This window comes from Elephas maximus, chromosome 18 (assembly GCF_024166365.1).
Source record: "Elephas maximus indicus isolate mEleMax1 chromosome 18, mEleMax1 primary haplotype, whole genome shotgun sequence".
NCBI classification, from domain to species: Eukaryota; Metazoa; Chordata; class Mammalia; order Proboscidea; family Elephantidae; genus Elephas; species Elephas maximus.
In genome coordinates, this window is record NC_064836.1 from 35,795,072 (window position 1) to 35,822,578 (window position 27,507).

Genomic DNA, 27,507 nt, shown 5'->3' on the forward strand with positions numbered 1-27,507 from the left:
TGAAATTTCATCTGCTATTTAAAAGAAAAAAAAAGAAGTTTATTTTATGTACTGATTCATTAGCTTTGGAAGATAAAACGTATTTCTACCACTAGAAAGGAAGATTGCTTTTAATATTCCTGAACCAGCCAGATAGGCCCTAAGTGAGAACCCGGCTTTTAGTTCTTCCTCAGCTATGTGTTTATTAACATTAATGAACCGTTTTTATTTAAGATGCTATTATTTGTATAAGTTGTCACATCATAGTTGGACGAGCAATATTGGAAGGCATTGAGTTGCTTATGTTTCTCTGAATAATTATTTAGAGTGTCTTATTTAAGAGAGGAGCCTTGGTGGTACAGTGATTAGGTGTTTGTCTGCTAACTGAAAGGCCAGTGGTTCAAACCCACAGCTATTCCACGGGACAAAGATGTGGAAAGATTACAGCCTTGGAAACCCTATAGGGCAGTTCTACTCTGTCCTATAGGGTCACTAAGAGTCAGAATCGATGCGACGGCAATGGGTTTTTTTATTTAAGAGTTATATTTATAATGTCCTGTGGAGCTTTTGTTGTGTGCTGTTGACTAGAGTACAACTCATAGCAACCTAGTGGGAGCCCTGATGATGCAGTGGTTAAACGCTAGGCTGCTAACCGAAAAGTCGGTGGTTCAAACCCACCAGCTGCTCTAGGGCAGAAAAGACCTGGTAATCTGTTCCATAAAGATTACACTCTAGGAAGCCCTATGGGGCAGTTCTACTGTGTCTTATAGGGTCGCTATGAGTTGGAATCAACTCGAAAGCATACAACAACATAGGCGCTTAATGTATGAATATAATACTTACATGAATTCACCAAAAGGTTGGCAGTTCGAATCCACCAGGTGCTCCTTGGGAACCCTCTGGGGCAGTTCTACTCTGCCCTACAGGGTTACTATGAGTCGGAATCGAGCAATGGGTTTGGTTTTCTTGGGTTTATAATGAACGGATTCTGAGATACCAAATAGCTGAACTAGGAATACTCGTTAAATACCACTTTTTGTGCTATCTATCATAGTGTTGGCCTCTGTTGAGGAAATGCAAAAATGAATCAGATATGGTCCTTGCTTGCTTTCAAGGAGTATATAGTAAAACCTTCAAGAGCTGGAACCTGTGTAAGGTGGAAGGTCAAAGGACAACTGAAATATTTGCCACTAAAACAAGCAATAAAAAAGTTGAAAGACTGCACTCTTTCAAAGGTTGAAAACTTTGACTACCTGGAAAAACAAGGCAGTCCCTTTGAGTTGCAGCTCCCACAGGTTTCACTGCATATTCTAACAGGCAGGAAGGTAGATGCATAGGTGTAATGGGAGGTAGAACTTGGACAGTGATCAGATGAAGTGGTGGGATAAAGTGCTGAGTGCTCAGAGAACCAAAGAATCAGGGAAGAAGTACAGGTAGTTGCTGATTTATGATGGGGACCTGTTCCAGTGACTCTGTTGTCAGTCAGTTCTGACATAAGTTGAATATCCCCTTTTTTTTTTTCAGTTTGCATTATTTTTGCCGTTTATCATCAGTATCTTTATAAATCTGATCTTTGAATGTCTGTGAGTGAACATCTGAGAATAACATCTGCAAATTACACGCTGCCACATTGTATGTAGCACATATTACTAATGATAAAAAACCCAAACCCGTTGCCATCAAGTCGATTCCAACTCATAGCGACCCTGTAGGACAGAGTAGAACTGCCTCATAGAGTTCCCAAGGAGCGCCAAGGAGCACCTGGAGTGCTGACCTAGCCGCCAGGGTTTCCACTAATGATAAGATGTAAAAAAAAACGGGCAGTCGTAAGTGCCCTTTGTGGAAATTCAGAATATGTAGTAAGTTGAGGACTGCCTGTATTGGCGAATGCACATTTGAGCTGAGCTTTTTTCTTGGATTTTACTTAATTGGAAAGGACATAAAGCTAGCTACTCAAGTAGCTTAAGTTTAAAAACTTCAGCTTAAGTTTAAGTTTATTGATGTTTTAGGTTTTTATTAAGTCTTAAGCTTATTGAAGGAGCCCCTGGTGGCAGAAACAGTTAAGCACTCAACTACTTACTGAAGGGTTGATGGTTCAGACCCATGCAGAGGCTCCTTGGAAGAAAGGCCTGGCAGTCTTCTTCGGAAACATCAGAACCATGAAAAAAGCTCTGTAGAGCAAATTCTACACCAAAACACACAGGGTCGCCTGCCCTGAATCGGAATGGACTCCACAGCAAATTTTTTTTTTTTTTTTAAAGCTTATTGAGGGGAACAGTGGAATCTATTAGAAGCCAAATGCTAGCCACACCTGGTAAGAATTAGAGGTCACCAGGCTGTCCCTATCTGTTCATCTCTCTCTCTGTCTCTGTTTTAAGTGTGGGGCTCTCCCTTGGCCTCACTATCCTCACACCACCACGTTTTCCTTCTTCCAGATTCCTAGTTCCTGTTCCCCGGTGACTTTTTGATATGCATCGTCACTGGCTCTGACTTCCCGTGACTTCCGGTCACTGTACCCTTCATTTTGGCTAGAGCCCACAGGTGTCAGCGCAGCACACCAGTCTGCAGGTGCTTTCCCCTGATTGCGGAAGAGTATACCTTCGGAGAGCTGAGGGCTGGGGCAGGGGTCTGGAAGGCTCTCAGAGTCTTAAAACCCAAGATAATGACTCTGGAGTGCCATGGGAAGGTCACTGTGTGCCAGATTGTGTCCTCTGTCCTTCAGCAAAGTGCATGTTCCCTGGGAAGGCGTTGCAATGCATACTTACCGCAGATATGAATGATGCACACTGCGATAAATAAATACCATAAAGCATTCTGTTAGCACGAGGGGGGATTAACATTACATGACACTGCCAACCCTGTTGGTGTGGCTGCGGGCGGGGACCCTAATGGGCTCGGGCATTTGAAGCGTGCTCAAGGCAATCTTAGCCAAGAGTGTGTTCAGAACACAGTCTGTATATATTTGTACAGTGACTGCTCTGTGTAGTTGTAAACTAGGAAGATTTGTAAGAGCTGAGGATAGTTTAGTCTTCAAGTAGCTAACATAGGCCTGGATTTTCTTCTGCTTTATTTTAAGTATATATTAATATAGCTGTAGTTATCTTTTTGTTTTGTTTATTTATCTAAAGGAGCCCTGGTGGTGCAGTGGTTAAAGCACTCGCCTGCTAACGGAAAGGTTGAGAGTTCGAACCCACCAGCCTCTCGGCAGCCCTGAGAGAGAAAGATGTGGCAGTCTGCTTGCATAAAGGTTTACAGCCTTGGAAACCCAGTGACGCGGTTCTGCTCTGTTCTGTAGAGTCACTATGAGTAGGAATCGACTTGGCGGCAGTGGGTTTGGTTTTGGTAGTTGCCTAAAGTCTTTTTTTTTTTTTTATTTTAAATAATCAAGAAAATAGTTGTTTATAATTGAGGTTCACATAAGAAACATTTAGAAAAGGAGGGGACATGAGAGTTGACGTTTGCTAATGCTTGTTTTAGGCGGAAAACACATGCAAATTAAATAGCTCAAGGACCTCAGATAGCCTCATTTTCTATGTTAAGATTTGAGATACTGAAAGAAAAAAAAAAAAAAAACACGAAAAACCGATGCCTGTAATTAATTATGGTGAAAAGTCAGGGATTTACCTATCCAGGAAGACATTTGAGTGTCTAATTTAATTTTTATTCTTGACTAAAACTTACGAGTTATGCTTTCTTTTTTTCAGTATGTAAGCACACTTATTTGTCTTTGGTTATAGACTGGAGCTACTTAATAGGTGTGTCAGTAAATGAGTGGCCGTAGAAGCAACCCCTGGTGACCCCATGTGTCTCAGATTAGTACTGTGCTCCATGGGATTTTCAGTGGCTGATTTTTGGAGAAATACATTGCCAGGCCTTTCTTCCAAGTGCTGCTGGCTGGACTCAAACCTCCAACCTTTTGGTTAGCAGCTGAGTGTGTTAACCCTTTACACCACCCAGGGACTCTACTTAATAGGTATATATATAGATAGATCGTATTTGGAATTTTTGTCAGAAGCTTTAATATGTTTTTTTCATTGTGTTTTTGGCTTTCCCTAGTTGAGGTTTGCTCACACATGTGGTTTTCACCTAACCTTACTGGGTACTTCAAAATGAGTTTTGTTACTGTGATTGCTGATATTTCTCCTCCTTTAAATAAACCTCCTGATTTCAGGACATCAATAGTTCATCATCTTTGGCAAATCTAAATAACTCCTCATCTCTGAATAAAAGTAGCTGAATCAGGTCAGAGTTACTGCTTCCATTTTAGTGATTGGGGCCACAGGCAAATCACACACGGGATTTATGTGGTTCACATTTTATGATCTCCACCTCGATCTCCGTATTAACAATTGTCTTTGTCAGCGCTCTGGAGAGAGAAGTTCAAGCACAGGAAGTGGTGGGTATGCCTTCGGTTTCCTGGACGGAACAGGAAGTAAATATTTGGCTGATCATTGAGCTCTAGGGAGAAGCCTTGATTTTAATTTGTCAGAGTAGAAGTGTGCTCCACAGGGTTTTCAAGGCTGTGATAGGTCTTCCAAGGCACCTCTGGGTGGATTCGAGCCACCAACCTTGTGGCTAGTAGTTGAGCATTTAACCAACCATTTGCGCTGTCCAGTGTGTTGAAGAATAACTTTCCTGACACTTACGCCAGGATTCAGATTTAGACACTCCATTTTGTGTTCTCATTGGAGTCCCTGGGTAAAGGTTGGAAGTGCTAGTCTACCCTCAAAAGAAAGGCTTGATCTGCTTATGAAAAATCAGCCCATGGAGCACAGTTCTCCTCTGGTACACATAGGGTCACCATGAGTTGGAATCTACTCAGCCGCGGTGGGTAGTTTTGTGTTCTCAAAGCACATATACCCTGCCTTCACGCTTAACACACTGCACCGTGATTGGTGCCTTATTCTTTTTTTGTGTGTGTGGAAAGCTCCCTTTTTTTTTTTTTTAAATTGTGCTTTAAGTGAAAGTTTACAATTCAAGTCAGTTTCTCATACAAAAACTTACACACACGTTGTTACATGACCCTAGTTGCTCTCCCTACAATATGACAGCACACACCTCCTCTTCACCCTGTACTTCCTGTGTCCATTCAACGAGCTTCTGTCCCCCTCTGCCTTCTCATCTCGCCTCTGGACAGGAGCTGCTCATTTAGTCTCATGTATCTACTTGAACCAAGAAGCACACTCTTCACCAGTATCATTTTACATCTTATAGTCCAGTCTAATCTTTGTGTGAAGAGTTGGCTTTGGGAATGGTTTTAGTTCTGGGCTAACAGAGGGTCTGAGGGGCATGTCTTCTGGGGTCCCACCAGTCTCAGTCCGACCATCAAGTGTGGTCTTTTTACTAGAATTTGTGTTCTGTATCCCAGCTTTGCCTCGCTCCACCAGGGACTGTCAGGGCAGTCATTGGTGGTAGCTGGGTACCATCTAGTTCTTCTGGTCTCAGGCTGATGGAGTCTCTGGTTTATGTGGCCATGGTGCCTTATTCTTTAGCTGTTTATCCTAGGCCTGGGACTAGGGTGAGGTGAATGAAGCACTCAGGAATCAAGATAAATACAATTAAAAAAATTCAGAGTTAATGCAAAAAATCCATGGTGGACAAAAAAGCAAGCATTTTACATAAAGTCAAGGTCGTGCTGAGCTACCATTGACATTCATAAACAAAATTCCCTGTACCCATAGCCAGCACTCTGGACTTTATTTATCTTGCTCTGAAACCTGCTTTTTTCCAAGGACACTGCTTACCCTACAGTCTTCTCAGGTAGTTCTTTTTTCACAGTCTTCATAGCCTTGTGGTTAGAGACGGGCATGTCCTCCTTGCTCCTCATTTTCACTTCCAAACTATTCTTAAGCCACTCACACCTCCTTCTTAAGCCACTCACGCCCACAGCTATGAAGTTGTTGTTGTTAGCTGCCAACCATTCAGCCCATGACTCATGGTGACCCCATGTGCAATGGAACAAAATGTCTGGTCCTGTGCCACGCCTGTGATCAGTTGTGGATCAGACTATTGTGATCCATAGGGTTTTCACTGGGAGATTTTCTGAAGTAGATTGCCAGGACTTTCTTCCTAGTCTGTCTTAGTCTGGAAGCTCTGCTGAGACCAGTTGAACATCATCGCAACATGCAGGTCACCACTGAGAGAGATGCTGTGGGTGTTCCTCGTTGAAGGCGAGAATAATACCACTGAACCACCACTGTCCCCAGCTGTGACGTCTACTCCTCAAACCAGATTACCACTCCCACCTGGTGGACACTTCTTGTCACCTTGTCAGCATTCCCCTTAAACCCTTGACGATTTCAAATCCTGGCTCTCTGTCATTATCTCTAATACAACTGCTCCTGTCACGATTCTTAACGATTTTAATATCAACCTCTATCATCCTTCCAATATCCCAGTTCCTCAGTTCATTCACCCGCATCAGCCATTCACCCTGATGCCCCTGTTACACCCCGTGCAATTACTGATAACGGCAACTTCTCCAAAACCTTATTTCAGCTGTCAATTCTCCAGATACCACCTCTGCTTGCCGTTCCACTTTCTCTAGTACCTCTACTCCAAAAATTCTCTGCCTCTCCTCCGCCCACCCACCAGGACTTACATGTCATTGATCCTACAACCTTTTAACTGTCTAATCGCTCCCTTCATGTCTGTGCTTTCCTCCAGTTTAGTGATTTCATGGCCCGTCACAGTAACTGCCCCCTTGCTTATACTGTCACTACTCTGTGCTTCTCTGTCTTCATTGTCTCGGTCTGGCAAATTAGCAGCCCTGGTGAAATGCAAGAGTTAGACAAGGAAAAGCCTGTTTTGGAGATAAATTTTTGGTGTTTATATTTTTCTTTCAAATCTTCATTTATAATTAATAAATACAAATTGACATTTCAGAGATGTGTTTATTTTTTAATTTTTATTTTGTTGTTGTTAACAATACATACAGCAGAAGATACACCAGTTCCAACAGTTTCTACATGTCCAGTTCAGTGACATGGATTACATTCTTTGAGTTGTGCAATCATTCTCACCCTCCTTCTGAGTTCTTCCTCCCTCATTAACATAAACTCACTATCCTTTTAGGTTCCAATCTAATCTTTTGAGTTGCTGTGTTGTCAGTTTGATCCTATATAGATAGTTCTTAAAATAGCAATATGCTGGAGGCAGACATTTTAACTAATGAAGCTAAACTGGGAAATCCTGGTGGCGTATGGTTCAGTGCTGTAGTTAAGTTGGAATCCACCAGGCGGTCCTTGGAAGCTCTGTGGGGCAGTTCTACTCTATCCCATAGAGTTGCTATGAGTCGGAACCAACTCAACTCAACAGCCACGGGTATTTTTTTTTTTTCTCTAAGCTAGACTACTGTTTGGTTTTAAGAAGACTGAAGAGGATATTTTTGGTTTAAAGTCTAAAGATTATCTTAGGGGACAAATGTATTCTGGTGAACCGAGTTTCACCTTTCTTTCAAGTGCTAAATCAACACTTCGGTTTCCTAAGAACAGAATCTAGGTAAAGAGCTGTAGTTAAATAGTTATTAAGGGAAGAGATTCATGAGTGCAATTGTTTATCCAAATACCACAGGATAACTTTTTGATAAATTATTTCTATGTAAATTACTTGGAATAAAGAGAATTTTTATAAAGAAAACCTGTTGTGTATCACATCCTGTATGTGAAATCTTTGTCTAATTAATAAGACACAGGCAGGCTGAATTGAGGTAAAGATAATATCCCCAGGCATATCTACTATAACATTTATTTAGGACATTACAGAACATCACCCCATCCTAGTTTATTTGACATCAGAAATGACCCCATGCATATTAAGGGTATTCCCCCACCACCTTATTTCTACTTTATCTTCCCTGGAAAACATATTTTTAGCCTGAGTGTGTGCAATAAAATACATTCAGTCACCTTGCTTCGTATTATTAATGCAATGGCTGTGTGCTTTTATCACTTGCATTTTTTCTTTACACTGAATTTCTTTAGCTTGATCAGAATTAGGGGAGGCTGGACAACCAAAACCAAGCCAAACCTGTTGTCCAATCGATTCCTACTCATAGCGACCCTACAGGACAGAGTAGAGCTGCCTCATAAGGTTTCCAAGGAGCTTGACTCTTAGAGGATAGCAAAATCTTACAATAATGGCAGCTATTCATTGTACACGCCAGGTAGAAGCTCCTGCCCCAAGTAACAGTTTGTTCTTTCTCTGTGCTCTCCCAGGTCTATCCTGAACTGCAGATCACCAATGTGGTAGAAGCCAACCAACCAGTGACCATCCAGAACTGGTGCAAGCGGGGCCGCAAGCAGTGCAAGACCCACGCCCACATCGTGATTCCCTACCGATGCCTAGGTGAGCGGGCCAGCCCCGAGGCTGGTGTTGATTGGGCTGGTCTTTTGGCACAAAAAGAAAGATGTTCTAATTAGATCAAGTATACAGACTTCTCCTCCTTCAGTGTATTTCCACTCTATATGGGACCATTGAGGTAGTACTCTGTGCTCTGATAGTATAAGAACAGTATTTCTGAGCCCCCAGGATACTTCTTAAGATTACAGATTCTTGTAATCTGGAACTTCTGAACCAAAATCCCTGTAACTGGGGCCCAGTAATCCTAATTTTACCACATTTCCTAGGTGAGCTGCATGGATGCTGAACGTCTAGAATTATGGAATTGGGGTCTTGTGCGTTTCTTCTTAAAGGCTTCATAGAAGAATGAACCTAATTAACAGCTGGAAAGCACCTGTTTGATAGTAATGTTATGGTAATGACCTGTCTTCACCTTATGTTTTTAACCACAATGGAAGGAGAACCCCTTCAAAAGATAACATTTTACTGACAGATATTTGCAGACCCTGATGCGCAGGATGGAGAGAAAACCAAAAAACCAAACCCATTGCCGTCGAGTTGATTCTGACCCATAGTGACCCTATAGGACAGAGTAGAACTGCACCATAGGGTTTCCAAGGAGCATCTGGTGGATTCAAACTGCTGACCTTTTGGTTAGCAGCTGTAGTTTTAAACCACTTCCCCACCAGGGCTCCTAGAGACAGGGGGAAAGGGAAAAGCCCATAAATAGTTCTTTATTTGAAATATCACGTGAAAGGACCTCCAGTTGCCGTCCAGTTGATTCCAAGTCATGGCAACCCCACGTGGGTTGAAGTAGAACAGTGCTTCGTAGGGTTTTCAATGGTTGATTTTTTAGAAGTAGATCACCAGGCCTTTGTTCTACGACACCTATGCCAACCTTTTGTTTAAGAGCCGTGTGCATTAACTGTTCACACCCCCCAGGGAACCCCATATGAAAGGTTAGGAAGGTGTTTTTCTGTCAGGGCTTTGCCATCAGCAGGTCCCAAATTTCTCTTTCATCTTTTGAATAGATTCTGGTCTCCTTTTGTATATAATGTATATAAAAAAAAAAAAAATGTATAAGATATATAAATTCATAGATAAAGGCATTTATAATTGAAGAAGGCAGGTCACTCGTGACATGTCTGGCAAATTTCCCAATTCCAGTTTAGTACCTGGTATTTTTTATTAAATAAGCACATTGACACTAGCTATTCTCCCCCTAGAATACTTTCATGTTGTAGCTTGAGGCTAGAATTTTTTCTTAGGTTCTTTCCGTCTGAGAAATGTTGAACATGTACTTACTTCCCTTGTCGTTTCCTAACTCCGAGTCTTTGCACATTTCATTAGAATAATTTCATTAGAATACTTTACTTTGTCTTTTCAAGCTGCCCTTTGAAATTTTCTATTCAGCTCTTTTACGTCATCGTTTCTTCCGTTTGCTTTAGTTACTCAACATTTAAAGGCAAGTTTTCATTTCTTCTGACATCCCTTACCTTTTGCTTTCTTCACATATGATGTCCTTGATGTCATTCCACAACTCGTATGGTCTTCAGTCGTTAGTGTCCCGTGCTTCAAATATATTCTTGAGGTGGTCTCTAAATTCAGGTGGGGTATACTCAAGGTCATACTTTGACTCTCATGGACTTGTTCTAATTTTATTCAGCTTCAACATGAACTTGCATGTGAGCAATTGACGGTCTATTCTGCAGTTGTTCCCTGGCTTTGTTCTGACTAATGATATTGAGCTTCTCCATCATCACTTCGCGCAAATGTAGTTGATTTCATTCCTGTGTATCCCATCGGGGAGGTGTATGTGCATAATCGCCGTTTCTGTTATAGAAAAAAAGGTATTTGCAATGAATACTTCATTTAGCTTGCAAAATTCTATCCTGTGGTCTTTGGCGTGGATTCTGTCACCAAGGCCATGTATTTTCCAACTACCAATCCTTGTTTGTTTCCAACTTTTGCATTCCAATCGCCAGTAATTATCGATGCATCTTGATTGCATGTTTGATCAGTTTCAGACTGCAGAAGTTGGTAAAAATCTTCAATTTCCTCATCTTTGGCCTTAGTGGTTGGTGTATAAATTTGCATCATAGTTGTATTAACTGATCTTCGTTGTAGGCATATGGATATTATCGTATCGCTGGCAGCGTTGTACTTCAGAAGAGGTCTTGAAATGTTCTTTTTGATGATGAATGTGACGCCATTACTCTTCAATTTATCATTCCCAGCATAGCAGACCATATGATTATCTTGATTCAAAATGGCCAATACCAGTCCATTTCAGCTCACTAATATCTAGGATATCTATCTTCAAGCATTCTGTTTCATTTTTGACAGCTTTCTATTTTCCTAGATTATAGTTCGTACATTCTACATTCCAGTTATTAATGTATATTTGCAATTGTTTCTTCTTATTTTGAGTTGTGCCCATTAGCTAATGATGGTTCTGAAAGCTTAACTCCATCCACGTCATTAAGGTCCACTCTCCTTAGAGGAGGCAGGTCTTCCCCAGTCATATTTTGAGTGTTTTCCAACCTGGAGGGCTCATTTTCTGGCACCCTATCAGACAGCATTCCGCTGCTATTCATACGGTTTTCACTGGTCAACTTCGTCTGAGATAGATCGCCAGGTCCTTCTTTCTAGTCTTAGTCTGGAAGCTCTGCTGAAACCTGTCCACCGTGCGTGACCCTGCTGGTATTTGAAATACTGGTGGCATAGCTTCCGGTATCACAACAACACATAATCCACCGCAGTATGACAAATTGACAGACAAGTGGTGATTGATTCCTATATAATGGCAAATTTTCCAGAAGTCTCAAATCAAAAGCATTGTCCAAGGTGGGTAAAATAACCAATGAATATATATATTTATATCCCCAGTCCCAGTGCCGTCGAGTTGATTCCGACTCATAGTGACCCTAGAGGACAGGGTAGAACTGCCCCATAGAGTTTCCAAGGAGTGCCTGGTGGATTCGAACTGCCGACCCTTTGGTTAGCAGCTGTAGCACTTAACCACTATGCCACCAGAGTTTCCATATATAGCATGCTTATATTTTAGGAAAAGGAATTAAAAACATATGTGTAAAACTCACATACACATTAATCCTTTTAATAATGATAGTCTCATTAATTTTAACAGTTTTTTTCTATTTCCTTTTTTTCTCCCTTCCCTTCTCCTTCCCTGTCATTCCCTTCCTCTGTCCTTCCCTCCTTCTTCCTCTCCCTCCCTTCTGTCCTTGCTTATTTGCCTTTCCTTGCGTCCCTTCCCCTCCCTAGATTTCCTAATCGCTTATCCACAGTGATAGCAAACCTGTTATATTTGAATAGGGCATCTGCTGAATCACGTCCTAGGCCAGGCAGTCCGTGTTTATTATTTCCAGTTCACAGGCATAAATACTGAGAGCCTGAGTGCCTGGATCTCTTGCGGTAACTCATAAGGCTTGTAAGTGGTCAAATCAGGACTAGAGCCCAGCAGAGTACTCCAGTTTGACTCTTAATCCAGTGTTCCTTGCAGTATAACAAGAAATCCGTATTAGAGCAAATGTCTACCTGATTTAAATTTTAGAGGCAAAGGCTGTAAATTAGAGGTGATAAATAATACTTAAAAAAAAAAAATCACAGTAGGTGTTAATAAAGGAGATACCATGGTACAGGATAAATCTCCATGTAATAATGTGTTCTTTTTTAGAGTCGTAGTAATGACACTGCTTTCAGACTTAGTGAAATTCTAACAGTCACAAGGGTTTCAAATGTAGAACCAAGACATTCATCTTGTCTCACGCTTTCCCCAATTTTTTAGGTTTAGGTAAAGTCTTAGATAACATTCTTACATATTACCTCGCTGCTGGAACAAAGAATTACTGTTTGCCTCTAAAATCTCTCTCTGTATCCAAGTATATCCTTTAGAGATGATTTTACTGTAGATAATTCTCACAAAGGTGCTATGTAGAAAATAGGATAAGATTGTCTTAAACATTAAGCATATTAAAAATCAGAACGGAGCTTGAAGAGACAAAAATGTCTGTTATGCTTGGCATGCAACCTTCCTGACCTCTTGATCTGATGCAGAATTCAGTGCTACACTGGGTTAATTTTGTCTAAATCATGCGTTTGCCCTGGGCATACTTGCTCTACAGGATCTCGTGTTCCTTGTCTAGATGGGGAAAGTGGATTAGGTTGCTGCTGCCACTTTCTTCCCATGGACTGGATGATTTCCCTTGAGGGAAAATCAGCTTTCTCATTTCACCCCTTTCTTTTGGTAATGCCCCTGCAACCAGACTGTATGATCTGTCTTAATCACATCAACATTTCATTAATTGTCTCGTATGGGATTCAAGCACACCATGATTCAAGGGGAATATTTTCTTTGCAAAGTTTTCAGCCTCTTCCCTTTGGAATGAATACCCTTCAGAGTATAGTAGATCCACTATTGAAATTGACAGTCTTCAGCTTTGTCTCAGACCAGCAAAAGCGAAGACATAATATAAATGACTGCTGATTTATCGGAACAAAGTCAGGTTAATAGCTTAATCCAACAGTGGAATTAGAAGTTAAAAAATTGCTTCTTTAAATATCAGTTTATTTCTTTTTACATTCAAGACTTTCTAAACTTGTAAGTGCTGATGACAGGAAACTATTCAGATATGGCCAAATGAGGAATTGAAGGCATTAACGCCCTATCTTAATTTTGAATTTTATTGTTTAAGTAAAATTTTAGGACAAACGTGCCTTGTTTTCTAGATTACTGCTTTTTGATGAATTATCTATAGTCAACTTCATTTTCTTTAGTGTGAGGAGGATGTATTTGAACACTGGTAGATATTGTACCAGGATAATTATTTGGATTTTTGCTAGACCATTCTCTTGAGACAAGTCACAGAGAAGAACAGTAGTTAAGAGTGTTACGTAAGACTTTACCTAACTGTGAGAATGGCAGCTGGTGGGAGAACATCATTGTAGACTTTGTCGTTGTTGTTAGTTGCCATGGAGCCAGCTCCAACCCGTACGACTAGATGTATAACAGAATGAAACATTGCCCAGTCCTGGGCCATCCTCATTATTGTTGGTATGTTTGAGCTCATTGTTTTCAGTATTGTGTCCATCCATCTCTTTGAGGGTTTCCTCGTTTTCTTTGACCTTCTGCTTTACCTGAAATGATGTCTTCCATCTTCTAGCACTATATCGGATGGTATTCTGTTGTGATCCATACGGTTTCACTGGCTAATTTTTGGAAGTAGATCTCTAGGCCTTTCTTCCTAGTCTGTCTAAATCCAGAAGCTCTGATAAAACGGTTACCCATGAGCAATCCTGCTGGTATTTGAAATACTGGTGGCATAGCTTCCAGCATCATAGCAACATGCAACCCACCACAGTATGACCAACTGGCAGATGGGTGGTGGGCTGTAGACTTTAGGGATCTGTAAATGGCCAGTCATACCAGCACAGTAATCTAGTGTGATAACAAGGCAGCACTTGTGGCTCCTCCAGTCACTGCATAGATCCCGTGGTTGTTGCATGCCTTTGAGTCAATTCCGACTCATAAAAAGGAGAAGCAAACCCGTTGCCTTCAAGTCAATCCCGAACCATAGTGACCCTATACGACAGAGCAGAACTGTCCCATGGGGTTTCCAAGGAGCAGCTGATGAATTCAAACTGCCTACCCTTTAAAAAAAAAAAAAAAATTTTTTTTTTTTTTTTTTTACCCTTTGGTGAGTATCTGAGCTCTTAACCACTGTATGTCTCTGACAGGGTAGAACTGCCCCGTAGGGTTTCCAAGGCTGTAATGTTTACAAGAGCAGATCACCAACTCTTTTCCTCCCGTGGGGCAGCTGATGGGTTTGAGTGGCCGACTTTTTGGTTAGCAGCTGAGCACTTAACCCTTTTTTTTTTTTTTAAATTCTACAACATCATTTTTTTATTACATTTTTTCTTTTTTTATTGTACTTTTAGATGGCGGTTTACAGAGCAAATTAGTTTCTCATTAAACAATTAATACACATATTGCTTTGTGACATTGGTTGCCAGCCCCACAACATGTCTACACTCTCCCCTTCTCACCCTGGGTACCCCGTTACCAGCTTTCCTAGCCCTTCCTGCCTTCTTGTCCTTGTCCCCTGTGCTGGTGTGCCTGTTTAGTCTCGCTTTGTTTTATGGGCCAGTCTAATCTTTGGCTGAAGGGTGGACCTGAAGAGTGACTTCAGGACTGAGTTAAAAGTTTGTCAGAGGCTGAGCGCTTACCATTTTGCCACCAGGGCTCTTTACGAATTGATCCTACTACTTATGAAGTCCTGGGAGATGCTTGTGCTATGGCTGCTCGTACACTAGGATGGGAATGATGCTTGAAAAAAAAAAACAAAAAACCCAGTGCTGTCGAGTCGATTCCAACTCATAGCAACCCTATAGGACGGAGTAGAACTGCCCCCTAGAGTTTCCAAGGAGCGCCTGGTGGATTCAAACAGCCGTAGCACTTAACCACTACGCCACCAGGGTTTCCAAAGGAGCCCTTAAAACCCAAAAACAAAACCCTTAAAAAAAAAACAAAACCCTTAGAGAGATGCAAATTCTTGAATGTTCTTTGTTTTTAAGGATTGTCTGCATAATGATCTCATAAAGAATGACCAGAATCACTGGGCATTCCTTAGTCAGGGAATGCTAATCAGCCATCCTTGGAAGACATCAAACTCCTTTTAATGTGATCTCCCATGTGGAACCTTTGAATGTTCCAAGTTAACAACCTTCAAAACCAGTATGTAGAGTCGGGTTTCAACTATGTGAAAGAAAATATGCTTAGAAAAGAGAAATTTTGCCAGTATCTGTATCCGAGCAGTAGTACTACAGCCATTTTTAATTTTATGTAAGCCTTTTTCTTATTGATTTCTATCGTAAATGAGTTGGTTTTATCATCAGGAAAAAAAAAAAAAGACTATGAAATCAGTACATGAAATTGTGTATCTTCCGTTAGTGGTAATGATTTAAAAAAAAGTCAAAAGTCTTGAAAGGACTCACAGAGTGATCATTAATTTATCTAGTGGTGGTTGTGCTTTTATGAGCTTTATACAGTAGTGGTAACTTCCTGTGGGAAAATATATTTTATTTTTTAAAACTGCATGTTGCCAAATTAAACGAAAGTATCTCCATTCTTACTATCTTCAACCAAATTTAAACTAATCACCACTGTTTAGAAAGGTCCTTGATCAGGCTTACTTTTTTTTTTTCCCCCAAGATTAGATCTGGGAACTGCATTTGTTTCAGGCTGGATTGTTGGGTGTGTACAGATTATGTAATTTTGTAGACTCCTGGGTAGGAGAGGATTGAAGGGTAAGCTTCCTCTTGTTTCGTTAAGCAGGAAAACCTATAAAAATGATTTTCTTCTAGTTGGGTCATCTGTCAAGACCTGGGATTCCGCCTCCTTCCCCCTGCCCAGGCTCCACATTGGCCCTCTTAATACAGACACCAGCTTGATTTGGTTCCTATAGTTTGTGAAGGGAGGTGAGTTGGGAGGATTGATTTTTTTCTCATCAAATTTGGAAAAGAAGAAATTATAATGGCTTTTGTTGACGCTGTCTCCAATCTGGTTGCTGCGTCTTCTCTTTTTAATTATTGTAGTTGCTATTAAGACTTCTTTCTAGGACTTCTTAGCAACTTGTCTTTTATCTGGAATAAGAGTTATAATAGCATGGGGTGATTTTTCTCATTAAATCTTTAATTTTGCCTTTTTCCACTGGAGATATATTCAGGTGTCATTAAGTAACATGAATCATTAGAAAAACAACTTTTGAAAATTTATTGTCATGCACAATAGGTGTGCTCCATTGTCAGTATTTTATTAAAACACAGAGTTTATCCCCTGTAGGTCTTTGGTGAGTGGGAATAGATTTGACGGCAGTGGATTTTGGTTTGCCAGGAAAGAGCATTTCAGGCAAGATTTCAAGGACGGGCAAGAATGGAGACACACTATGGGTACTTAGATAAAATGTGAGCAAAGTCCTGAAGGTCGGGACTTAAAGGGTGTATATAGGACATGGTTCCCTATTTTCAGGGAAAAAAGGTTATGATGAGAGTAATAATTTTTAAAAAGCATTGCTGTTTTTATTCATTTATAACAGATACTACCGTTACCATTTTTAGTTTAACTTTTTTTTTAGAGGATTATTTTCAATCTGGCATTGAATACATAAGGAGCCCTGGTGGTGCAGTGTTTAAGTGCTCGCACTAACTAAAAGGTCAGCAGTTCGAACCTACCAGTTGCTTATGTTGGAGAAAGACTTGGTAGCCTGATTCCGTAAAGATTACAGCCTTGGATACCCTTTGGGTAGAACTTATCTGTCCTATGTTTTAGATCCACTCGATAGTAATGGATTTTTTTTGAGTTTTTTGAAGGCATACCTTTTTTTTTTCTATGTATGCATATGGTACTCAACTTGCCTTTTGGCAACTAAGCTTAGAATTTTTGAAAGTAGAAAGCTTTTTTTTTTTTAAGGCTAATATTTCAGTCATGAAGAATGGTGAGCAGAAACTCAGGAATCATCTGCTGCTCTGGTTATTCATATTTTGCCATTTTTTTTTTTTTTTTGGTATGAAATACCAGTGCTGTTTGAATTTAATCAATAATTGTATAAGTGTATTGTAGCTTTCTGCGAGAGCCTGGAATATGAAAAAAAAAAAAAAAAGATCACCCCCATAGTTTGCGGTTTGCTTTTATAATGAACAGCTAAGCACCTGAAAGGAGACCAGGTGGCGCAGTGGTTAAGAGCTCGGCTGCAGGTTAGCAGTTTGAATCCACGAGCTGCTCCTTGGAAACCCTATGGGGCAGTTCTGCTCTGTCCTATAGGGTTCCTATGAGTTGGAATCAACTCAGCGGCAGTGGGTAAGCGTGTGAAAAACATATTTAGTGTTTAATTTTTTAAGATGTTTTTAGATTACATGCATGTGGATGGACGGATGGATGGATGGATGGATGGACGGACAGATAGAGAGAAAAGAGAGACGTCCACAGAAGTAAAAAAAGTCACATGTAACTTAAATTTCATGAGGTCCCATTTCATGTTTCCACGTATTTTACAAAAACAAAAAAATGTCTTTAGATTTAATAACACATCAGCTGAACACGGTGGATTTATGTTATTTTGAGGTTTTAATTTCTCTCTATTTGGCATCAGTCAGATCTCTTGGCCTGAAATTACTTTTGCGTATGTGCCAACCAATAAATAGGTGTTTCTTCGTTACAGCTGCAGAATTCAGTCTTGGAAATCATGACCCAGCTTCCATTAAACATCCCAGCTTGCTGTTTTAATATAAATTTAATATGAAGAAAACAGTGTTTCAAGCTAATATCGGGCTGGTGTCTTTTGTCATGGAATTTTCCATTTTAATTTTTTCCTGATGTGACCACAAATGATTACAATGGGGGAATCAAGAAAGCAATTGACTCTTATCAGAGTTCTCTTTTAGTCTTCCAAGTTTGGAGCATCTTTCTCAAGTGGTGTGTTACTAGCCATCACCCCTGCCCCCAGCAGAAAAAGGAAACGGATTTTCCCTTTTGTCTTTAGGTCTCAATTCTCATTATGTTATTTCCCAAAACAAATAGCAAACTTAGATCCCATCATGATTTCAGTCTTGATGTTTATCTTCCTAGCCAGCAAATTACGTGCCAAAGGGCTCTAGTAGAAAACACAGCTGTGTATGGAGGATTTGTCCATCCAAGGCGCCATGTTCTGTGCCACATGAATAATTGTAACCAGATAAAAACTTATAAAATGTAAGTTAAAGTTTAGAGCAGTGGGGACACCTATTACTATGGTTCTTGGATAGGTGGATGGCTTAAATCCAATATTGCAACAGTGGATTAAATTGCATTAACTTAGGCCCTTGCCATGAAACTCCAGTTTTCATTATGCTTTAATGAGTAAACTAATTAAATTATATAAGTAATGTATAAGATATATTAGGCATGGGTTTATTGCCTGTCTTAGTTATCTTTGTTGTTGTTGTTAGGTCACTTCTGACTCATAGCGATCCTATAGGATAGAGCAGAACTGCCCCATAGGGTTTCCAAGGAGCAGGTGGAGGATTTGAACTGCCAGCCTTTTGGTTAGCAGCTGAGCTCTTAACCACTATGCCACCAGGGCTCCTGTTGTCTAGTTATCTAGTACTGCTGTAACGGAAATGCCACAAGTGGATGGCTTTACCAAACAAAACTAAATTTTCTCACAGTTTAGAGGCTAGAAGCTGGAATTCAGAGCGCCAACTCCAGGGGAAGGCACCTCTCTGTCAGCTCTGGGGGAAGGTCCTTGTCTTTTCAGCTTCTGTTTCCCGATTCTTTGGAGAGCTCCATCCATGTAGCTTGGCACCCATGTTCTGTCATCTCTGCTCCTTTTATGTTTTGTAAGAGATTAACTCAAGCATGCCCTACACTAACCCTGCCTCATTCACGTATCAGAGACAACCCATTCCCAAATGAGATTATAACCACAGGCATAGGACTTACAACACATGTTTTTCGGGGACACAATTCAATCTACAACATTACCATAACAAATCATAGGACATTACTGATGTATTTTCTCTCTAGGAAAAGGACTAAGAAATGTATTTTTATGGACTTAAATTTTTCAGTTTTCATGTTGTAAATCAAGTGCTGCACACCTTTATAATATCTCCAAATGGTACCCAATAAAGCTCAACTGCTCATTTCTTTACTGTGAAGAGTCCATTATATCAAGAATCCAAAACCAAACCCACTGCCATCAAGTTGATTCCGACTCATAGCGACCCTACAGGCTTTCCAAGGCTGTAAATCTCTATGGAAGTAGACTGCCACATCGTCCTCCCACAGAGCTGCTGGTGGTTTCCAACCATTGACATTTTGGTTAGTAGTAGGTTGTTGTAACCACTCTGCCACCAGGGCTCCTTATATCAAGAATACTGAAATGAAATTAAGAGAAAGAATTTTCTCAAGTATTTCAGTACATTTGAAAAAGGTTATTTAAGATGTTTATGCTTCGTGAAAGAATTGACTAAAAGGCATTGAGGGGAAAATTAATGATGCTTTTTTTACAGTTACACACACACACATACACACACACACACACAATCAGCATCATGAATGCAAGAAACAACATAAAGACGACAGTCAGTCTAAAGCCTGAGTTAAGGAGATTTTGAGTTTCAGTATCAAAGGATGTTATGAGATGTTCCCAATTTAAACACTTGACACAGAAAGCTCTCAGTACTTGCTTAGCTGTACAGTCTAGGGATATATTCCATTATCTTCCTTTTTTTTGTTACAGTACTCCATTAAACTTGGCCTTTCTTCCCCATCCCTTGATGAATTCATCTCTTTCTGGTGGTGTGTCCCCGGAGTCTTTTTTCTTCCCTGTCAGTGAGTCTCAGGCTTTGCTTTGAAACCTGATGATGAAGGGAAGTCTCAAGACAACAGCTGTGCAGCAGTCTGAACAGCAGCCATTCCAGGTTGGGGGAGAAGAGTGGAGAGGGCCCCAGGAGGGAGGTTTCCAGGGAAAAATGGAGCTGAGGAATTACCTGGTGGACTTGCCTGTACTTAGTGATCTGTATGTTCTCTTGGAGAGTTTGGGAGGGATGTGGTAGCAATGGGTACATAGAAAATGAAGCAGCTGCAGCTCATTGGCTAGCAGGATTCCTACATCCAGAGTTGAGCAGACACTATGCAGAACATTGAGTCTACAGTCGTTGAGCTGGGTAGCATCTTTCAGCAATTGGCACACATGATTAAGGAACAGGAGGAAACCGTTCAGAGAATCGACGAGAACATGCTAGGAGCCCAGCTGGATGTTGAGGCTGCCCACTCAGAGATCCTCAAGGACTTCCAGTCAGTCATCTCCAATTGGTGGCTTATGGTCAAAATCTTCCTCATCCTCATTGTCTTCTTCGTCATCTCTGTGGTCGTCCTTGGCTGAGCCCTCTCCACTCTTAAGGCACTCCATGAGGGTTTGGAGCCCTCCTGGGAAGGCAGGTGGCCATTGCTGCCATTGAGCCTGTGCAGGGTACTTGAGAGAAAGGCCCTGTTTCCCTGGAACTGCCAAGAATGGCCACTACCCCTTGACACACCCCGCTACCCCTGTCTTGCCTCTGGATACCCTGTCCTTCTTCACCATCCTCAGCCCACAAAACACACACGGTTCTGGATTTGGACTCTGCTGTGAAGTGACTGGAAGGGAGCAAAGGCCAGCTGGGGGCCAGTGGGAGAGGCTGTCTCCACTAGGAGTTTTTGTCTACCCTCCCCAGCCTCTCCCAAAGGAAAGTTTAGCAGCAAGGGGAAATGATGCCCTTCCCCCACCTTCCTGAGAGTGAGGAGAGGAAGAGAAACTGTACCAGGGACCAGCTTTCCCATGTGGGTTAGAACTTGACCTCTTCTTCCTTTCTTTACCATATGAGGCTGGGGGTCCTAAGCGCCTCAGCTGCCTGCACAAACCCCAAAATTGGCTGCTGGCAACTCTCAATCTGCCAAATGCACTGCAGCCCATTTTCTCCCAATTACAGCAAGACTGTCAGCCTCAAAAAAAAAAAAAAAAAAAAAGAATGGGACAAATATTAACTTTAGAAGGATCCTGGGTAGCACAAGTGGCTTCTGATCACTGCTAACCCAAAGATTGGCTGTTTGAACCCACCTAGAGGCTCTGCAGAAGAAAAGGGCTGGCCATCTGTTCTTGTAAAGATTACAGCTAGGAAAACCCAACGGAGCTCTTCTACATTGTAACACCTAGGGTTGCTATGATTTGGTGGCCAACTCGAGGGCCACTAACAACAACATTCACTATAGAGATAAGAAGAACCAGAAATTGAAAAGTAAAAAAAATGTTGTAAAATTAAAGACAGGATACATCATTGCCCAGGTCTGAGCAATATTGGCATAGTCACGACACAAATGTCATGTTGTTGTTGTTGTGTGCTGTCGAGTTGATTTTGACTAATAGCGACCCTAGAGGACAGGGTGGAACTGACCCATAGGATTTTCTAGGCTGTAATCTTTATGGAAGCTTCTGGCCAGGTCTTCTTCCTGTGGAAGGATGGTGGCAAGGGAAGAGGGCGGGCTCTAATGTCTAATTTTGTCTTTCATAATAGCGGAAGAATCAAGAATATAGCTGTAAGAGCAGAGTTGAGAAATACTCGGGTAAGTAGCAGAATAGACAGCTCAGTGAAATCACAGTGAATGATTTTTATTATCTCCTTGTGGGGAAATTTAACAAGAAGGCGTATGTGGGAAGGCAGGAAAAGAGTGAGTGCAAGGCTTCCAGGCATTTTTTTTTTTAATCTAGAACTTTTAAGATTAAAGATCTCAAGTCAAATTATTGTTAATTGAATGTGCCCTTATTTGCTGTCTAAACTCTGTGTTGGATACAGCTAACCTGGGATTTAATAGACCTAGGATTGTTGTGTACTATGTATTGACTTTGTAAGATGTTTGCTTTTCCTTGGGTGGTATAATTTATGATTATACATACCTGTCTTAGTTATCTAGTGCTGCTGTAACAGAAATATCACAAGTGGATGGCTTTAACAAAGAGAAATTTATGCTCTTACTGCTGGAAGTTCAAATTTGGGGCACCAGCTCCAGGGAAAGTCTTTCTTTCTTGGTTTCTGGGGAAAGATCCTTGTCATCCATCTTTCCTGGTTTAGGAACTTCTCAGTGCAGGGATCCTGGTTCCTAAGGACATGCTCTGCTCCTGCCACTACTTTCTTGGTGGTATGTGGTCCCTCTGTCTCTGCTCCCTTCTCTCTTTTATATCTCAAGAATTGAGTCAAGATACAAGCTAATCGTGTGGATTGAGTCCTGTCTCATTAACATAACTGCCTCTAATCCTGCCTCATATCACATCATAGAGGTAGGCTTTACAACACATGGTAAAATCACATTAGATGACAAAATGGTGGACAATCACAATACTGGGAATCATGGCCTAGCAAGTTGACACTCATTTTTAGGGGACACAGTTCACTCCATAACAATACCTAAAAGTACGTTTATGTCCATTTTATAGGAGTGAGGGAAGAATTTTACTATTTAATTAAGGTATTCTAGAGGTTTACAGTTATGATTGTTTTTCTACTGGAAATATGCTGATCTTCTCTACTCATTTAATAACAGGTGTTTGTTCCAGCACCTCAAAGTTAACATGGTCAATCTAGACTCCATCTTCTCCCAGTGTTCTACCCTAGCCAAAAATCTGTTTAAGCTGTTGTATTCCCTATCTTAATTAGTGGAGCCCTGATGGCGCAGTGGTTAAGAGCTTGGCTGCTAACCAAAAGGTTAGCAGTTCAAATCCTCAAGTTGCTTCTTGGGAACCCTATGGGGCAATTCTACTCTGTCCTGTAGGACCGTTATGAGTCAGAATTGACTTGACAGCAGTGGGTATCTTAATTAATAATCTACTTTATGACCAGATGGTATGGACTGTTTTATGTCAGATGGCTGTGAGACTAAGAGGTAGGGAGATGGCAATGTGACCTGGAACATTTGGGAAAAGTTTCTTGAAAGATGGTGAGGAATGATAGGGATTCTGAAAGATACGTAGAGAAAATGAAGTGTGAATTAAAAATGTGCATGGAATATTCCAGGAAAAAATATTTGTGTTGGTAGTATTGGGAAGAAATATTGGAAAATTAAAATAGTGTCAGGAAGGTTGATTACCTAAATTTGGACTAGTCTAGAAGTTATATTTTTAGTTTGGAAAGACATTAATCTATTTCATTATTTCTATTTTTTGTCTGGTGTCAAGAAAAATATCTGAACGTTCAACATGGCTTTATTTATCTTGCACATGTCAATTTTATTAATATGCTAAAAAAATATGCTAAAATCCCCTCTTAAATAACACGTTCTTATTCCATGTTACAGTGTAAAGTCTGTGCACCAGAATAAGTATTTATTACTGGGGTATGTCAGTTTTATTAACTGATGGTACAATTAGATTAGAGAAAAAACTGTGATTATACTAGGGAGTAATACTTCCATAACCTGTAGCCACCTGGTGGTATAGCTCTTAATCATTTTTGAATTTTAATAGCAAAGCTATAAGAGGGTAATAGAGTGGGAGAGAGTATTACGGTCAGTGGATTTGAGGGCCTGTCAAGAAGAAAGAATAATAGCAGCACTATATTGGGATGAAGTCCTAGTGGCACAGTGGTTAAGAGCTTGGCTGCTAAACACAAGATCGGCTGTTCGAATCTACCAGACGCTTCTTGGAAATCCTATGGGGCAGTTCTACTCTGTCCTATAGGGTAGAGTTGGAACCAATTCGATGGCAGTGGGCTTGGGTTTGGATATTGGAAATAAACAGTTCATGGTGCTGAACACTAAAATTTTCCTGCATCGCCCATAAATTGGGAAATAATTTTTTTTGTCTGCAATGTAAACTCTATGTAATAATCAGGACTTTGTTTCATTCACTGACATACCCTCAGAGCTTCAAGCATGGCACACAGAAAGTACTTTAGTAAGTGTGTATCAAATGAATGAATTGAGGATTTAGCCAAATATCGATAAAAGAAAGGAAAGGCAAAAGAAAGGCTAACCTCAACACTAAGACCAAGGGTAAAAAACACTAGACCAAGGGTATGCAGCAGCAATTTCATAGGCCTAAAAAGAACTCCTAAGATTATGGTAGTATGAATCAGCAGAGGAAGGGCAGGTTTTATTTAAAAACCAAGAAGTCACATGGGAGTCTCAGATTAGAAAACCAACTGTTTTGCAATTTTCTGAATAGAATGTGAGACTCTTACCCGTGGGTAACAGGCTCAAACCTATCCTAGATGTGTCTGGTGTGTACCAAAGGTATTTGTGTTTAAAGCTAAAACATACCATTCCATCAGCTCACGATGGTTTCATTATACTTAGATTTTAAATCGAATTTTATAGAATTGCTTTAACAGAAACCGTGTCCCAAATGTTATTCACAGTGGTAATGGATTTTAGAAACTTACTTCAAATTCTTATGCTGTACTTCAGGAGTTAGGATACTAGTTATGGATACTAAACATTAAAAACAAAATACAAACAAAAATGAAACTGTTAGCGTTGAGCCGATTTTGACTTCTGGCGGCCCCGTGTATGACACAGTAGAACAGCTGCACAGGGTTTTCTTGGCTGTGATCTTAACGGAAACAGATCGCCAGGCCTTTCCTGGAGCTGCTGCTGGGTGGGTTCAAACTCTCAACCTTTAGATTAGCAGTCACATGCAAACTTCCATTCCTCTCGTATTTCAAAGCCTTTATTAAGTACTTAGATGAACGTGGTGTTTAGCTAGGTGCTCGATGTGGACGCTGGTACCCCCTTAGAGATTTACAACTCTTTTTTTTTTATATTTATTATTGTTTTTGAGAATATACACAGCGAAAACATGCACCAGTTCAAGTTTCTATGTGTACAATTCAGTGACAGTGATTACATCCTTCAAGCCTTGTCACCTTCCTTTTATGAGTTGTTCCCCCCGATTAACATAAACTTAAAAAAAACCCCACTGCCCTCATGTCGATTCCAACTCATAGCGGCCCTAGAGGACAGGGTAGAACTTCCCCATAGATTTCCAAGGAGCACCCGGTGGATTTGAACTGCCAACCTTTTGGTTAGCATCCATAGCTCTTAACCCCTACACCACTAGGGTTTGCAACATAAACTTACTGCCTCCTGAATTTCCTATATAATCTTGCAAATTGCTGTTGTTAATTTGATCCCATAAAGATGGTTCTTAAAAGAGCACAATGCTCAATGCTCAAGGTAGACATTTTTTACTAGTTAAGCTAAACAGTTATTGGGTTTTAAGAAGACTTCAGGGAATATTTTTGGTTTAAGGTTTAAAGATTATTTTAGGGCAGTAGTTTCAGGGGTTAATCCAGCCTCCAGAGGCTTAAGACTTTTTATGCTATTAAAAAGTTTGGGCATCCTATTGCTTTAGTATGGCACCCTGGTGGTGTAGGGAGCCCTGGGCTCAGCTGATAGTCAAAAGGTTGGCATTTTGAATCTACCAGCTGCTCTGCAGGAGAAAGATGTGGCAGTTTGTGTCTGCGAAGATTACAGCCTTGGAAACCCTATGGGGCAGTTCTATTCTGTCTTATACGGTGGCTATGAGTTGGAATCAACTCGACAGCAATGGGTTTGGAGATTTTGGTATTGCTTTATTGATCTGGTATGTGAATTTTCTAGAATGTTACCCAGTCTGAGCTCCCTAAATTTTTCTCTTCAGTGTTAAATATAAACTTGTGTTTTTATTTATTTCTCGAAAGGCTTGGATGTTACTGAAGATCTCCTTATTTATTGGATGGTATAAAAAAAAATTTTTTTTTTCTCTATCTTTATCAGCTGGGAAGATAATGAGTTTCTCAGAGTTGCTGAATTTTTATGAGTAGGTCGTATAACCCTTGCTTTATTGAAAGCTTAGAAGTAAATCGTAAGTCAGGGGTTTATGATATTCTCTAAGCATATTTAATATTAATAGGCTCATGTTTCGTGTGCCAAAAGGTTATCCTGCATTTTACTTAAATAAACTTGAGCTCATTTTCCTTTCTGCACCTTTATTCTCATCTGAAGTTTTTAATCAGAATTCTCAGTTGAGTCTGAACTTAAGGGTGTGAATTTTCTTTACCAGGCTCTTTAGACTCAAAGGATCTAACCTGTGACTTCAGCAAGACCTTCGGCCTTCTTACCCTTTGTTTAATGTAACATATCAGTCATCTGGAGCCGTCTCCTATCTCCCTATTCATCAGAGACCCCCTGGTCCCCATTTCAGCCACCTGACCGATATTTTCCTCCCGCCTCCACCATTGCTTTCTCCTCATTCACGGCCGTGCTTCTTGATATGCTTGTTGCCAGTTCCTATTTGATCTTTCTGATCTCTAGCTCCCTCCACTCTCAGCTGTTATCGGGCATAGTCCCTTCAGCTCTGCAGAGTGAGCTCTTTGCTGTCTTTCACATTGTCAGATCCACTGGACATTGGTCTTCCTGGTCCGCTTTAGTGGCACTGTGTTATCTGACCCTGTTGACCATTGTCTTCCCAAACCATTATCATCCTGCTGATTCTGCCTTTCCCTTTGTTGACTGTCATTCTCCTTCTCTGGCTCATTTCTCCAGAGCTTCCTTGGGAAATCCTAATATTGGTGTTTCCTAAGAGTCTTCCCGGGTGGTTCTTTTTCCTGCAGTGCACATGCCAGCCAGGAGAACTCATCAACGCAGTGGTTTCACAAAGGCCTGGTTCATGATTCCTGAGTCACTATTACCAGACTGTGGCTCTGACTATTCACTGCTCCTTTTCCTTTGGATGTGCCAAGAATTCAGACTCCATGTGATTCCCAGAGTACTAAACGTTAGCCTCCTTGGACGTCTTATCTCAGATGTACACCAGTTTCCTCATCAGTATGTGGTAAATTTAGGGGTGTGTGTGTGTGTGTGTGTGTGTGTGTGTGTTAAACAAAGAGCTCGGATTAAACCTGAGCTCGTGATATGCCTATTATTTCATTATTATCTATCGGCTTAACTATAGACTATCATTTGGGATAAAAATCTGTTTTAGGAAAAGGATATGATTGTTCTCAGCTTTTAAAAAATTCGCTTGGGCCCTTGATTTCATGCATGAGAATTAATTAAGATTTGAATAAATTTTATGTGGAACCCTGTTGTTGCAAAAATAGATCTCACACTGGGCTATCACCAGACTCCAGGGTTTTGTCGTTGCTTTGTTTTGCTTTTATATTTTTATTTATTTATTTGCCAGTTAATAACTAATATGCAAAAATAAAACAAATCAGGCTTAAATCTCTAGGGTTTATTTACCACATTTAAAAAAAAAATAAAGATTTGATAAAGTACATCCTCTCTTAAAATATGACTTTAAAAAACATTTTTAGGGACTTTACCTTAAATATGGAAACCTTGGTGGTGTAGCAATTAAGTGCTGTGGCTGCTAACCAAAAGGTCAGCAGTTTGAATCCACCAGCAGCTCCTTGGAAACTCTGTGGGGCAGTTCTACTCTGTCCTATAGGGTAGCTATGAGTTGGAATTGACTCGACGGCAATGGGTTTTTTTTGTTGTTGTTTACCTTAAATATAAGATTCCTTGCAAAATACTTTATAAAATCTAGATGTAATCTTAGTATTGGAATTAGCATTTTAAACAGAGGTGTCCTTACGTTTGCGCTAAAGTTTTAACAGAGA

The 27,507-nt window shown here is 40.5% G+C and overlaps 1 protein-coding gene across 4 annotated transcripts in view; it reads left to right on the plus strand.

The window, feature by feature from the left end:
• The window catches only part of APP (amyloid beta precursor protein), a 302,781-nt gene that overhangs the window by 72,928 nt on the left and 202,346 nt on the right, over positions 1-27,507 (plus strand). For all 4 annotated transcript variants that reach the window (XM_049858263.1, XM_049858264.1, XM_049858265.1 and 1 more), the window contains exon 3: positions 8,196-8,325. In XM_049858263.1, coding sequence (XP_049714220.1) covers positions 8,196-8,325 — 130 coding nt within the window. The remainder of the gene's footprint in view (positions 1-8,195; positions 8,326-27,507) is intronic.